A 16,607-nucleotide genomic window follows, 5' to 3' on the forward strand; every position below is an offset into this window, starting at 1 on the left:
ACATTTATGTTATGATGTTACTAATTACTATATTAGAATAAACAATAAAAGATCATTATTTTATCTTTATTTTATATGCAGACAAACTAAAATACGTTGAGTTCATAAATAATTTTATTATTTGCCTTGACAATATTTTGTTTATAAATCAATATATCAATAATTTTCATTAACATTTTAAAATTTTAATCAAAATTATACAAATAAACATAATAAAATAATCACATGCGCTAGCGCAGAAAAAAGGTGTCCGTCTTTTTGTTAGTATCTATAGTGAAATATACTTGATCTATAGTGTTTGGTACACGATATATTTTGTGTGGTAACAAAAAAAATTGTGTTTGTTACATTTTTTTTAATATTTGAATTAACTTTGATCCATTATCTTTTTTAAATGATAAGAAAAAAATCGAACTTATACAATTTATTACATTTTGTTTTAATATTTGAATTTACCCTTATCTATTTGTTATATGTGTTATTAGTTATATGTGTTATTTGTTATTTGTTATACTTATCTTTTATCAACAATATAATAAATATAATAAAAAAAATTATCTTTCTAATTTAAAAATAAATAAAAATTCTTATCTTTCTTACTAACAGTAACAAAAAAAAAATATAACTCAAATAATAATGAAAAGTTCAGCCTAAACATATCATATCATGTATAGATGGAAAACGATAGCAATTATTTTTAATTTGAAATTTCCTTCAATTTTTTTTATTAACTCAATATCAAATCTAAAACAAAATTTCTTGCTCGCCAAGTATGAGACCGACCCTAGTCAGTATAAACAGTGTACTGACGCCTATTCTTTTTCTCATTCACTCAACCGTTTTCTAACTTAGGGTTTTATTCATCGCATCGTTTTCAAACTTAGGTTTTAGGGTTTTTAGCATTCACAAAAATCAAAATCCAAGTTATCATGTCGTCATCAACTAGGAAGATCACTCTCAAAAGTTCCGACGGTGAGACCTTTGAGGTATAGAAGAGGCTGTTGCGTTGAAATCGCAGACGATCAAACACATGATCGAGGTCGATTTTGCCAAAACCGAAATCCTCTTCCAAACGTAACCAGCAAGATCTTGACAAAGGTTATCGAGTATTGTAAGAAGCATGTTGAGGCTACCACGAGTTCCAAAGAAAAACCCTCTGAGGATGATGTTAAGGCTTGGGACGCTGAGTTCATCAAGGTTGACCTGGCTATATGCCTCGGAACTCCTGTTGGCTGCAAACGACTTGGATATCAAGAGCCTATATGAACTTACATGCCAGAATGTAGTAGAATCTATCAAGGATAAGACGGTGGAGGAGGTTCGCCAGATTTTCAATATTGGGGAATATGACTTCACTCCGGAGGAAGAGGCGGCAGTTCGTAAGGAACTCAGTTGGTCCAGTCGGTCTTTTGAATGATTATTAGCATCCCTTACTTCAATTTATAATTTTGTTACTATAGAACATATTTGATTATTTGTTTTATCTATAGTACAAAATTGTTTCTAGAGTCATGGTTGCAAACCATTTCTACTTTCTAGAGTCATGGTAATTGCATGTGCCTTTGAAGTTCCATAAAACAAGCTTCATGATCTGGGCTTCATTTGGCGGTTGTTCAAGTTCTGGTTTAGTCATATGACAAGATATTTTAATCATTAGAATCAATAGATGTAGATGATGCAGGTAGTCTAGAACTTATTTTAGCATGAAGAGCTTTAATACTTGAATCAAATTGAGATGCTATTTCCTATATGAAGCAGGCATAACTCCCTCTTACTGTGTGTCAGGGATGAGTTATGATCTCAAATCTAAGTCCCTAGCCCCATGCAAGTTGGTAAAATATGTGTAAATTATCAGGAAAACAAATCATGAGGGATAGCAGATTTAAGATTACATGAGGCTTGACTTCTCAAATCATCAACAGCAGCTATGAAGCACGGACACTTCTCGGATTAGACGTGTCCCGCTGTTGGACACGCATCGTGTCCGACACTGACACTTATAATTACCCTGAATTATGTATTTTTCTCAAAATTATTAACGGTGTCAGTATGTCAGTGTCCGTGTCGTGTCTGGTGTCCGTGTCCGTATCCGTGCTTCATAGAGGCGGAGTATAAACCTAGCAAGTGCCTTATTTATTGGTAGGTGCCCTTCCTTCATAAAAAACAGCTGGAAGTGCCTCTGCCAAAGTTAAGGCAGTGCTAGTGTTAATGATGAAGTTATGAAATTTGAAAAGAAATTGTTAGCATAAGTTTTGTTTACCGAATGAATTTTAATGTGCTATGAAAGGTAAAGTCTAAATTTACAAGAGAGTGCTTAAAACTGTTTCAGGATACCTCCACTTTTATTGTGTTTACTTGTAAAATTGTTTCAGAAATTGGACGGACAAACCCGAGTAAGGGACAAGAAAAAAATTGAAATTCTTGTTCCTCGTTAAATTGTTTCGAAATTTTTTCGTCTCAGGTATAAGTTGTCTATAATACTAAAGTTAAGGTTGTCAAAATTGGAACTTTACTTCATGTCGAAAGGGAATAGCAAAATTTAGACTCGTAAAATCGCAATCAAAATCGAAGGATTTTACTCAAGAATTTTTGTAGAATCGATATAGGAAATTGTAAAATCCTAATCAAATTCAATGAATTTTACTCAAGAGTTTTTTATACTTATTTTCTCCCTCCTCTAAAATTTTTTTTTTTTTAAAAGCTACCATACTATATTTTCATTTAAAGTTGTTTTTAGATTTTTTGTTGATCCTGGTTTAAAAAAAAAATTAAAATAAACAAATATAATTCTCTTTAAAGTTATGAAGATTGCTCTTTCCAATTTAAAAATTGCAGTCCCACGCCTAAATTGACCTTCAATACTTCCAATGATGGTTAATTGTCGTTCGCTCATTAACATTAAGTTTAGGAGCAACGGTAGTCAACGACAGTGTCGTTGTGGGTATTTTGGTTATTTTGAGTTGTAGGAGTGCATTTTCTGAAGTGTATAGAGCAATCTTTCAAAGTTCATGTTCGTTTGAAGTATGCATTGATGAACAGTTATTCTTGAACCCACAACCGCCTTCTTCGTCTTTGCATTACCAATCAAAATGTTGGTGGCAAGATATTAAAGCAGCAATCCAATGGCTTGATAAGTTTTCTATGCACATATGAGGTAAATTGTTGTGGAAAAATGTTATGAATATTGATTTGAAATTGTAGGATAGAATATTGAGAAAATAAAGGATGAAATCAATAGTACATGTGAGCAAGACGGTCTCACAATAGTTCCTGGGCACTAAAATAGTCATTCTCATCTTGCTGAAATTATACACGGACACATTCCCCTTGATTTTTTATCTGGATCCTTCACATTTGATACTGTGTCATGTCACCGTCGTTTTTGGTTTCTTCTTCTCAGCATCCTTTTTCAACTGAACATCACCCTGTTTCTAAGACATCTCTCCACAATATAAAAATCAATGGTCAAAACTTTATCTAATCTTAAAAATTCTACCAATTTCAAACAATTCCTAACAATTTCTCTTGTGCAAAAATTCCTAACAATTTCTACCATAATTCAATCAATTCTACTCTAATCAACATCCAACATTTCAATCAAATCATTAACATCTAACCCTATAAAATCAAAAATCAAAAAAACATAAATATGTGACAATTTATCCAAAAAAATCTAATTCAATAAAAAAAAATGCAATAGGATAATAACCACTTACTTGATTTTGTGATTACAAAAGCGTTGAATGACTTTGCAACAATGACTCTCAAAACCGCAACAATATAGTTTTAAAAATTCCTATGATGTTGTTATGTTTTTTAACAGAACCCCGCGTAAGTTAACTCACAATGACTTAAGTCAAGTGTCGAACGTGAGTTAAGTTACGCTGCAGTGAACTCACGTGAAAGTATTTTAGGCAATTTGATTGGGAATGAGCAAAACTTGAAGAGCAATTTCCATTCTTTTTAGGCAAGGGGCCCAAAACAGATGTCAACACTTAAAAGAAACTGAATTGCTAAAAATTGTCATGGTGAGAGATTCAAATAAAAGCTGGAATGCCACCTTACCAAATAAAAGTTATGAAACCTACACGTTATTATAGCAAAAATTTGGAGGAATCGCATTAATTTTTGTTTTATTATCATGATACCGACAGCGTGATTCCATGGAGACGAATTTGTTTTCAACTACTACTACTAATACTATTCAAGAATATCTCATATTTTTTGTCACAAAAAATAAAATATGAAGATATTTAAAAGTTTAATTTCATAATTTGTTAGATTATATTATTTTAATGATGTTGTCACATCAATTAATCATGTATGTTTAAAATAACTTTACATTAACAGATCTTAAAAATTAGGTCTTAAACTCATTTTTTTACCAAAATTAAACTGGAGTATGTAAAAGTAAAAGGTTAAATTTGAAGAGGGTGATACTTATAGAAAATATGATAAAATTAGTTAAGGATGACTAATTAGTTAATTAGTTAGATATATAATAACCAAGGAGAATAATGTTCTATGTGTAATAATAGCATGCCGGTGAAATGAGATATATGTGAATAAGAACTCATGAAAGAGAATTCTATTATCTATTTTGCTCAATTGAACTTTTAACTCTTCAAGTAAGTTCTTTCAAAAAATAAAAAAAACTCTTCAAGTAAGTATTGCAATTTGGCAATTTTGATATCTTATTACTTCTTTTTTTTTTAGGGGATCTTATATTACTTTAGAATGATACAAGTTTGAGAAGTTAATAATAACAACCCTGTATATCCCTTTGAAAGTTTAAACTCAACCAACAAAAGAACAGAGATAATAAGAATATGCAAATATAACCTGAAATTTTTTGTTCAGATGTAGGAACACATAAAAAGTGATCATACCATCAATTATTACAACAAAACATACCTAATAAAAGAGAGAAATTGAATTCAATACATAAAGTTTAACATACTGAAAATAACATAATGTTTGATAATAAGAGGAAAAAAAAACTTGATAATGTTCTCTTCACAGCACAGCACAAAATCCACATGCTCTCATCTCAAGCTCAGCCATGAGTATTAAAAGCTTCCCACAACAAGTTCTGTGGAGCAGAGTTGGTGAAATCCCTTGCTTGCAATGCAGCAGTCCTAAGAGTCTTGAGAGTCCAAAGATTTGCCTCAACAAATGACAAACTTCTGTAAGGCAAATTATGCTTCTTGCATAGATCAATCACCAATGGCGAAACCTTCCTCAATTGAGCCCTAGGAAGCCTTGGAAACAAATGATGTTCAAGCTGAAACTGCAAACCACCAAAGAACCAATCCATCCATGTTGAACAAGTGATATCCAATGTTCCAGCTGTTTGTTTCTGAAACCAATCATTTCCGCTCGGTGGACCGAGATACACGTTTGCAGCGAAATGGTTCAAACAGAATTGAAGATGTTGGATGGAACAAACAACAAAACAAGCAAGAACAAACATGAGCCTTTCTGGCCAACTTGGGAGGGCTGACAATAGCAGAGGGAACCAAGTCCAGAACACACCGATACCCATGATGTTGTAAAGCCTATCAGGAACATTTCGTGATGGCGAAAACAAGAGCAAAAATGTTTGAAGGTACAAGTTAAGCCTTGCAAAACACAAGACAGGGTAAAAGGTGATATGCTGGTAACTGATAAGAAACCTTGACAAAGCATCAAACTTTAACTGTCTATCATAGAAATAAGATTTAATCGAACCAAAGAATCGCGATGAGACAGCGAAAACAGGGATATGCTGCAAATCAGGATCATAATCAAGACTATTGCAAGCAATATGATGAGCATTATGAGTCCATTTCCACCAAGCAATACTTATACCAGTCATACAATTACCACAAAGAATTTGTGCTAATTTGTTATAACTTCGACTCGACATAACCTCATAATGACCAGAATCATGACCAATATAAGTACTTTGCATCCATAGCAAACCCAACAACATACCAGAACCTAAATGAGCCCAAACACTTGTACAACCAACAACACCATAAACAACAATAGCAAGCATAATAGCAACAGATGTTAATGTGAATAAAGCAACATGTTCTTTCTTTTCAAACAAACCCATTTTGACAAACTCAGAAACAAGTCTCCTATAATCTTTAGAAACTTCAGATACCTTAAAATCCTCAAGGTAATAGCCAGTGAAAAACTGGTCAAGATGTTTCCATGCTGAACCAGGATGATATGCTATGAATGCATCAGTTACATCCTGACCAGCAAGATTCAACAAAACAACCTCTCCACCAGGATGTTTTTTAGCCCAATCTGAAACATTGTAAACCTTACCCTGAATTGAGATCCATAGATCCCCTTCTTTGTCATGCTTTTTCAGTTCCTCAGATGTTATGTACTTCTTCTTCTCAACCTCCATGGTAATAATGCCAGCACCAAAAACAAAAACAACCCAGATGAGAAAAACAAGAGAAAATTACAAAACTCGCTAAAGGGTATCTGAATCTGTGGTTTTTTATCAGATCCTGCAACAATGTAAAAAAAATCTCAAAACAAGGTAACGCCTTTAATGGTTGTTTTTGAAATACAACCAAAAAGGGTCCTTGAAAAATGTGTTTTTTTTTTTTTTTGTGCAGAGATCTAATCTAATAAAACGACCCTTTTATTTTCTCTCTCTCTGTTTTGTGTGGCTTATGGTTATTCTAAAGAGTGTTTTTGATTGATATTTGAATGAATGAAAAATAGAAGAGACTTATAAGCACGTTAAAAAGTAACGATAATTAGGCTTAAGCCACGCTGTTAACAGCGGCAATTTCGTGGCTATAACGAACAGAAAAAGGTTGAAAAATAATGGGTCAATGGAAAATTGGTGTTAGTGGTGGTGAATGTGGGGTGTAGGTAACATGTTAAGAACAATGGGGTTGTAATGTAGAGGGTTATAACTTAGGATAGAATCGAATTTGAAGATATTTTTGGGAGAGAACGCGTTAAGTAATGTGACTGAGTGACGCTGCTTCCCATGTGGGTTTGTGGAGAGAGAAAGAGAGGGACTTGTTGCCGTTTCGGTTGTTTTGATTTTATTAGGAGGAGGGAGAACAAACCACGTTTAATTAATTAATCATTTCTTTCTTTATAATTTAAAGGAAAATGTTAACGATGTATTAAAAAATTTGTATTTATTATTGCATTGAAAATTAAAATCTTAAATAATTTTTTTATTATGAAAGATTAAAGAGTGTGCTGGAGACACTCATTAGCAAGACTTTAAATGATAGAATACATCAAAGATGTTAAAATAAACATCGCTATTAATGTACTCCCTCCGGTCACTATTATAGGCTAAAGTTGACTTTTTAAGTTCATTCAATAAATGATGTATGTGGTCTATATATAGACGACATACATCATTTATTGAATGAATCTAAAAAGTGAATTTTTGCTTATAAGTGACTGGAGGAAGTAAAGGGTAAATCTGCGAACAAACCCACGACACTTAAGTTAAAATAGCATACATTGACAAAATGTCTACAAATAATAAGATAAAAATTTAAATTGTCAGAATATTTATGCTTCTGGATTTACAACGTTGACGTCAAAATCATTGATTGAATATTTGGTTGACTGAAACTGATCTTTCAATATCTTTCAATATGAACCAAATGAACATCACAACCAAACACGAAATCAAACAATGTCTCACAATACGACGAAAAACACAACGCCGCACTCAGACGAAGAAATTACAAACAACACAAAAGAAAAAATTTGATATATGTGGAAAACAAATTATTCATATTGAAAAAAGGGAAGAAAGAAAAGATGAAGATGGCGGTTAATTAACTCCATCAAAGATTGTTCAAAAGAATTTACGTTTAATTTTGGCAAAATTACGTTTTTAATCCTTTAACTTAATTTTAGGTAATAATTTGGTCCTTTATATTTTTTTCATTTCATTTTCATCCTTTTTGTTCATTTGCATATGAATTTTTAAGTCTCAAAGTCATGATTTTATGTTTCTAGGGCCTTTCAATCTTCAAATCTACGGTCTTTATCTATGTTTGTATAAGAATATTAGATTTGAAGTTTGAAAATCCATATAAAAATGGACTAAAATGACAAAATTGAAATGAAAAAAAAATAAAGGATCAAATTATTACCTAAAATTAAGTTAAGGGATTAAAAATATAATTTTGCCCTTTAATTTTTTAGTACAAGAATTTTTTATCAACTTTTAATTACATCACGGTTGAACTCTGTACTCCAAAGATTTCTATACTTTGAGAATTAGAGGGTTTACGAAAAAAAGACCATAAGAAAAATGAATAGACCAGTCTCAAAAGTATAGTATAGTTGCTAGTTGTAGCGACGTTGATGTACATAGATATGAGTTTGAAGGTGGGATTTCCTACTTCTCCCGCATAAAAATATGAGTTTTTTTTTTACATAGACGAAATGGCAAAGTTATTATAAACTCACACAGATAAGTGGGGTACCGGGGTTCGAACTCCGGTCTAACAATTTCGACATTTTGCCAATTGAGTTAGGACTTGTGGATTACTATATAATTACTAGATAATTGAATAAAAATAGAATAAATCAATGGTTTGTAATTTTAGAGAATACATTCGATTAGAAAAATAAAACTATTCTGTCAAAAAAAAAAAGAAGAAGAGTAAAAGTATATTTAATCTTTCTTTTTTGACGGTTTCTAGAAATTTTTTTTTTTTGACAAAAAGTTTCTAGAAACATATATTAATCCATTTTTACAAAAAAAAAAAAAAAAAAAAAAAAAAAATAGTTGATATTCTATGCACAATTCTTGTGTTAATCCATATATTTAAATTATTTCTTAGGGAAATAATCCATTTTTAAATTTTATCCAAAAATAAAAATCGTTGATATTTCTATGCACAATTCTTGTGTGCAAGGAAAAAAACAGTTGGCGTTCAATTAATATTATTTATTTATTATTTCCTTTTTCAAAGAAAATACTATAACTTATTATGAGTGGTTGAGCATTTTATGTTTACAGCTTTTTTTTTTTTTTTTGGTAGAATGTTTACAGCTTTTTATTTTAAACAAATATCTAAAATAATACCCTAAAAAAAACCAAAATAATTTCCATTGAGTTATGAATTGTGGACAACGGAATAATTTCGATCGATGATGGGTGTAAAATGACATTTCAACATTCATATACTCATTTGTTCAAAGTTTCGGTTTTATTGGGTGACAGTTAGTTTTTGTGATTGTGTGTATCTTTGGATCTCCACTATCGTGGAGCAACTAAAAAGTTTTCATAATATCTACCATGGTATTATTTTACTGAAGGTAAGCTTAGGTCATTTCTTTAATAATTAAAGAGTACATATTAACATGAACATAATCAAAGATATAGAGGGTATGGTGAGATAGATATGTTCTAGCTATGGTGTGAGTAAACTCTATTTGCTTGCCGCCTAATATGTCGTACAACATAAGTGTTGCAAAACTCACAAAAGATTCTTACACATAGTAATTATATCACCAATCTCATTTTGAGGCACTTTCGGAGAATGAATAATATCCACTGTAAGTCTACAGTCAGCCCACAAAATAACCAATGTCATGTATCTATTAATAGAAAATGTCATGGCTTCAAGAAGACCTAATGCTTCAGCTTCAGGTGGAGAAGAAGCATAGTGTAAAAAAATTGGACATGCCAGTGATGAATTGACCTGAAGAATTGCGGAAACAAAAGTTGTACCCTATGATTGTATTGTTGCTAAAGAGGGCACAATCCACATTGCACTTCAAAGTTGCTAGTGGCGGTTTTGTCCAGGAAGGCGTAGGTTGAGTATTCTTATCAGGTTGCCTTGCTCTTTCAATGCAGCTCCACTTGGTGCGATTGTCTTTGGCTCTTTGAACAATATGAGAGGGTGATGAATCTATTCCTTTCCAAAGATTTTAATTGTGATTTTTCCACATGCTCCAAAGTATCATGCAAGCAATTGATTTTTGTTGAGGATTCAACCTGTCAAGGAACTCAACTAAAAGAGTGGTAAAATTGTTTCCCATAAGAACCAATTCAGGCCCACTATTGCCAAGATGAACCAGAGCCCTACAATTTAAGGCTTTTTGGCAGGAAAAAAAATATATGTAGGTATGCGAGATGCTCTAGCTATGGTGTGAGCAAACTCTATTTGCTTGCCGCCTAATATGTCTCACAACATAAGTGTTGCGAACTCACAAAAGATTCTTACACATAGTAATTATATCACCAATCTCATTTTGAGGCACTCCCGGAGAATGAATGATATCCACCGTATGTTTACAGTCAGCCTACAAAATAACCAATGTCATGTCTCTATTAATGAAAAATGTTGTAACATCCCGATATTTTATAGCCATTATATAGGTCATTCGTAGTAATTTTCTTGACTTATGAATTATTTAATAGCTTATATGTAAAGAATTTAAGAAAATGGTAACACTGTATAGGTCCTCTAGCTGCTTATTTTAACTATGTGTATAGCTATCTACATTTCTTGATCAATTTGATAAACTATAAATGTCTTCGACTTGATAATTTATTTTAATATTAATTAATTAGGAGAATTGTTTCTAGTAAGAATTATAAGGAATTTCCTTAATAGTAAATAAATATAATATTTTTTATTTTTTTTGAAGGAAGATATAATATTCTTGTAGCTTAGGAAAATTATAAACGTGTATGGTTGTTATGTATACTAGTTGATAGCTCCTACTCCCTCTGTCCTAAATTGTATGACGTTTTCGGCATTTCACACATATTAAGAAATGTAATTAATATTGTGTGGGAAAGAGATATTATGAGTTGTTTTACAAAATTATCCTCAATAAATGATATGAGAAAGATAAATGAAGGAATTGAAAGGAGAGAGTAATAAATAGTTAAGGATATAATAGGAAAAGTAATATTAATTTTTCATTGGTATTGTAAAGCGACATATAATTTGGGACAAATATTTTTTCTAAAGTGACATATAATTTGGGACGGAGGGAGTAATATTTAGGAATAGTTAGTGGGACTTACAGTTTTCTCCACAACACACGTGTAGGATTGATTGAGTGGGTATTCTCTTAATTAGTTATTTTAGTCTAATTCACATTGCAAAATCACCTTAATCGTTTCCCTATCTTTCAAAATCGTCCCCTTGCCGGTCTCCATCATCACAATATTTAGACCTCATTTGCATGCCTTTCTTGTATAAATCAAATGTTCTCAAGTTAATCATTCATACATCACACCTTAATTCCATCATCATCTCTTGTTCATCCAAATTACTTTCTAAGTTCTTTAATTATTGATCTAGCAACCACTTTTCATGAAATTCTTGGGAGTCTAAGGTATACTCTATGTCCTTTCTATCTTGCTTACTCCCATATTCCAATCTCTAATCCTAGAATAATGTCTCATTGGAGCTATTTTCGTTTTCTCTAACCATGTCACCGTAGAATTGGGACTACACCTTTGTTCACCATTCGATTGCGCTAATTTTTGAACAGCATGTTTCCACCATTTGGTTCTTCGTTTTCAAAGGTCCGATCGTCAAAATTATGTCTAGAATGAGAGAGAGGACGACTTCAATACAGACACGAATTTGAGACATATAGTGTTAAAGATGTAAAGCTCCTAAGGTAAGGACCCTAGTCTTGACCATGATTTAACTGAAAATGATAGTTTATGATATTGAATTTTGTATGCTTCTTATTCATTGGATGAGTGAAGAGATTAATGGTTATTAATAAATATAATAATTGTTGTTTAGTAAATTTTGTTATTGAATTGAAGAATATGTGAATTTTGATAATTATAAGTATGATTGATTAGTTGCGAAATTGGTAATTTGTTGATCGATGTATATGATTGTTAATATGCGGAATTGTGATTTTTATTGATTTAATGTGACTCTTGATTTTGTCTTTAGAGATTTTGAGAAATTTTATTAATTTCGAGGGGTGGTAATTTTGTGGAATTGGTAAACTATGTGACTTGAGAATATAAAACTATAAAGATTTGAAGACACAAAAAAACATTTTATTCATAGCATAGCATAGCACTTTTGACACTCTTATATGCATGTGCCAATTAGGGGCGATTCATATGCATGTGTCAAATAGGGCAATTAAAATCATTTTGTCAAATGGAGCGATTAATATTGTTATGCCAAATGGGGTGATTAATATTGTTATGCCAAATGGGGCGATATCCGGATCATGGTATAGTTGCATTTCATGCCTCTGCATTAGCATTGAGTCTTGTGTCCTTCAAAAAGAAAAGAAAAAAAAATTGAGATTGTGTTTGTTTCTTTTAGTATATTTTGGAGTGAAGAACATTTTAAACTAAAAAGAAATGTCTTAACACAATTCTTTGATGACGGTTGTATATTCTTATTTGATGTTGTAATTTATTATTGATTTTATCCCATGGGTGTTGAAGACTAACCCTTACAACCAATAGTTTAGGTACCAAAGGAGATATGATATGTTCTCGATGGTTTTGCTTGAAGCGTGTATTGCGGGGAAACAAATTTGGTTTTTCTGAATTGTAATTAGACTAATTTAACTATTTTTGTTAAGTTTTAGTTAGAAAAAAAAATAGTAATGTTTTTCTAAAAAGAAAGAATTAGACGTAATTTCTTGGATCAAAAATCTGGGGCGTTACAAATGTCATGGCCTCAAGAAGACCTAATGCTTCAACTTCAGGTGGAGAAGAAGCATAGTGTAAAAAATTGGACATACTAGTGATGAATTGACATGAATAATTGCTGAAACAAAAGTTGTACCCTATGATTGTATTGTTGCTAAAGAGGGCACAATCCACATTGCACTTCAAAGTTACTAGTGGCGGTTTTGTCCAGGAAGGCGTAGGTTGAGTACTCTTATCAGGTTGCCTTGCTCTGCAGCTTCACTTGGTGAGATTGTCTTTGTATCTTTGAACAATATGAGAGGGTGATGAATCTATTCCTTTCCAAAGATTTTAATTGCGATTTTTCCACATGCTCCTAAGTATCATGCACGTAATTGATTTTTGTTGAGGATTCAACTTGTCAAGGAACTCAACTAAAAGAGTGGTAAAATTGTTTGCCATAAGAACCAATTCAGGCCCACTGTTGTCAAGATGAACCAGAGCCCAACAGTTTAAGGCTTTATGGCAGACAAAAAATATGTGGGTATGCGTTTCTGCCATAACATTGCAATGCATCTTCAAACTGAACTCCTTCTTGTGCCAAATTGCAGTGTGTAGGAAGGTAGCAGTGAGCTGCGCACCACATAAAAGTATGAGCTTTTGGATTTATTTGCTTCTTCCAAATTAGATTCCAGTTTCAATCAGCTTCGGTGTTGTGAGGCAAGAGACCACCTCCATCTGTCATCAACATGAGCATGCAAAAGAACATCATGCAACAAAATAGAGCACTCCAAAACACTCTCCTCCTCCCAAGCTAACAAACGCCTCTGCCACACCCAAGCGGCACCGCCCTCTTCCCCATCTCCTCCACCGTCACCCACCTATCGGTAGTCAGATAAAAAAGGCGAGGGAATCTGTGCCGAAGCGGGATTCCACCCACTCAATTGTCCGTCCAAAAATAAGTACTACTACCTCCACCCACCTCCCTCCGGATGTTCTCATCAAACCAACTCCCCACCCCCATCCCAACACCACTTCGAATGCCCTGCATCATCTGCCACCACACAGAACACTCCCTCCCACCATCCATCAAACGGCCTCCCTCCTCCTCATACCAAGCCTACAATACTCGATACGATAAACCCTCTTTATCCACTAACATCCTCCACCACCATTTCCCTAACAAAGATATATTAAACTCTCGCAATCTCCGCACACCTAACCCTCCTTCCTCCTTTGTTAAACACACTGAGTTCCAGCTAATCCAAGATATTTTTTTAAAGTCCTCTCTTCCCCCCCAATTTGTTTTTTAAAAATAGATTCGATAGAGGAAATTATACCTGCGGGAGCCTTGAAGAAGGAAAGAAAGTAAACCGGAAGAGAGAGCATGATATTTTTTAGAAGAATCAAAACAATCCGATCAACTACAAGTTTCCAAAACTCAAATCTTCTAGCATCCCTACCAATTGGAAGACCCAAGTACATAAAAGGAAGATAACCCACTCTACAATGCAGTGTTGAAGCCGCCTCTGTCAACCAAGAAGCGGAGACATTTACCCCCCCCCCCCCCCCCCCCCGTTAGCATGCTTTTGTGAAAATTGACTTTCAAACCAGACACCTGTTCAAAAATAGTCAACACCGCTCTTATGGACCTCTCATTTGCCCAACTTTTGTTTCCAATTAACAATGTGTCATCCGTAAACTGTAGATGTGAAACAGTGACTCCATCAGGGTGGCCCACAACATAACGTGAAACAAATCTGCCTCCACCAGCGATTGCATTAAAACATTAAGACCCTCTACTGCTAGTAGAAAGAGGAACGACGAAAGAGGGTCTCCTGGTTGAAGCCCCCTTTCAATAATAAATTCCTCCGTGGGACTCCCGTTGACCAGGACGGAAGCCGTGGCTGAACCAACACACTCAGAGATCCATTTCCTCCAAAGAGTAGGATGAAGCCTTCATTGTTAGTTTTGATGATGTTAGACGTTTTTTTATTATATCTTTATAGTCACTGTTTGTTTACCTTAATGATGGCTAGTATAGATCTTATTATGTAGAATGTTAAAGCACTCTAGTGATCCTTGCCATCCTCTTGTTGCTTCCTAGTTTAACATGAATCGTCTCACAATATTTTTGAATCGATTCAGATGAGTCTTTGACTTAGCTTGAATCGATTCAGTATGAGCATGAATCGATTCATGCTTGTATCGTGTCATTTGCTTTCGATTCGTTTCAATTATCTTTCTGTTCTATATGAATCGATTCATATGTGATATGAATCGATTCAAATCTTCATCTAGACAGCTTGAGTCGTTTCAAATATCTTTTGACTTGCATCAATACCCATACTTTCTCACTTGTCTGGGATTGTCTCTCTAAGTGTCTAAGTCGATTCATTAGGAAACTGAATCAATTCAATCAGTTAATTTTGTGCGAAAATTTAGTATTCTCACTTACTACTACATATACACTTCTCTCCTAAACTCCAAAAGTATTGAATCATTTGCATCTATTCTCTCTAGGTCTCAAAAACTCTTTGCTCATACATTCTTCAAGATTAAACACTTTTTCTTAGAATCACCTTGTCTTTGAGTGTGTAGATTCTCTAGGGTTCTAATAGGGATTGTAAGTTGGTTCTCTCAAGAAGATTGATTGTGCTTAATCAAGGCTTCAAAGGAATTGAATAATCTCATTCCACCTCCAAAGAGCTTGGGGGTCTTTCTAACAGTTCGTGATATCGAAGAGGGTTCGTTTACCGGACGTAGCATTGAAGACTCGAGTGAAGAGATCGAAGGAGTGCACGTGTAATTCAAGGATCCGAAGATTCAAGGAGCACCAAATTCAAGGGATACTTGAAGTTTGGGGGAGCTTTGTTTTACATAGGAGTTGAAGAATTAGGGCTTTAATTTGAAGGAACTCTTGTAAACATTGTAATCAACTTTTCATACATAGTGGATGACCTTGGTGTAGGCGTACTTCATCAAGTATAGTAGAGGTAGCCCTTAGCGAGGACAAACAAGGGTGAACTACTATAAATATCGGTGTTTTCTCTCTCTCTCTCTCTCTCTCTCTCTCTCTCTATCTCTCTCTACTTTTGTTATAGCACTTATTATTTGAATAATTGATTAGTGAATTGCTAGTTTTGATCTAAGTAGTATTTTCTCAATAGATTAATCTAAATCCTTTTGATTTAGGTTAAAACAATTTCACTTGGATCAATTAATTGCAATATCGATTCAATTATTCAAATTCTTGTGTTTCGTGTTTTCAATTGATAATAAGGTTTATTGTCATATATGTTTGGTTTGAAATTGTATATTGTTTTGTATCTTGTTTAAGGATTGTTAATAATTGATTGTGTCAAAAGATTTGTATCGTGAATCTCTCAATTCTGAGATAAAATCTTATTCCACATATATTTGTTATTTGTTAATTCATTGGTTGTGATTGTTCAAGCAAATTTCAAATAGTCAATTTCAATAAAACTTGTTTTTATCACTTCTTCATTAAAGTTTTTTAAAAGCGCTATTCACCCCCCCTCTAGCTTGGTATTCAACTAGCCATATAGACCAACATAGAAAAATTCATTTTTGACATCACTGCTTCCAGGTAATTCAAATCCACCGAGTCATAGGCTTTCTCGAAATCCACCTTAAATAGAAGCAAATCTTTTTTCAATCGACGAACTTCATCAACAATCTCATTGGCCACAAGTATACTATCCAAAATCTGCTTTCCTTTGACAAATGCAGATTGCGAATCCGAAATCACACTAGTAATGACGTTGTGGAGACGGTTAGCAAGGACCTTCGCCAACATCTTATAAATACACCCTACTAGAGAAATTGGGCGATAATCATTCAAACGTTGAGGACTCGCTACCTTAGGAATAAGGGAAATGAAGGTGGCATTAACCCCTTCGTAAGCTTACCATTTCGGTGAAACTCATTAATAAATCTCATAAAATCA

General features: G+C 33.4%; 1 protein-coding gene and 1 pseudogene across 1 annotated transcript; one reads left to right on the plus strand and one right to left on the minus strand.

Moving 5' to 3' along the window:
- The first annotated feature begins 847 nt into the window (after window positions 1–847).
- LOC11410848 (SKP1-like protein 1A) lies at window positions 848–1,417 on the plus strand (annotated as a pseudogene).
- Window positions 1,418–4,819: 3,402 nt separating this feature from the next.
- LOC11407795 (delta(8)-fatty-acid desaturase 2) lies at window positions 4,820–7,029 on the minus strand. Its single transcript, XM_003628331.4, has one exon. It carries the CDS (start codon window positions 6,404–6,406, stop codon window positions 5,057–5,059), a length of 1,350 nt encoding a protein of 449 aa, XP_003628379.1. The 5' UTR covers window positions 6,407–7,029; the 3' UTR covers window positions 4,820–5,056.
- Window positions 7,030–16,607: the final 9,578 nt, after the last annotated feature.

Source organism: Medicago truncatula, chromosome 8 (assembly GCF_003473485.1).
Source record: "Medicago truncatula cultivar Jemalong A17 chromosome 8, MtrunA17r5.0-ANR, whole genome shotgun sequence".
In the NCBI taxonomy this organism is placed as follows: domain Eukaryota; kingdom Viridiplantae; phylum Streptophyta; class Magnoliopsida; order Fabales; family Fabaceae; genus Medicago; species Medicago truncatula.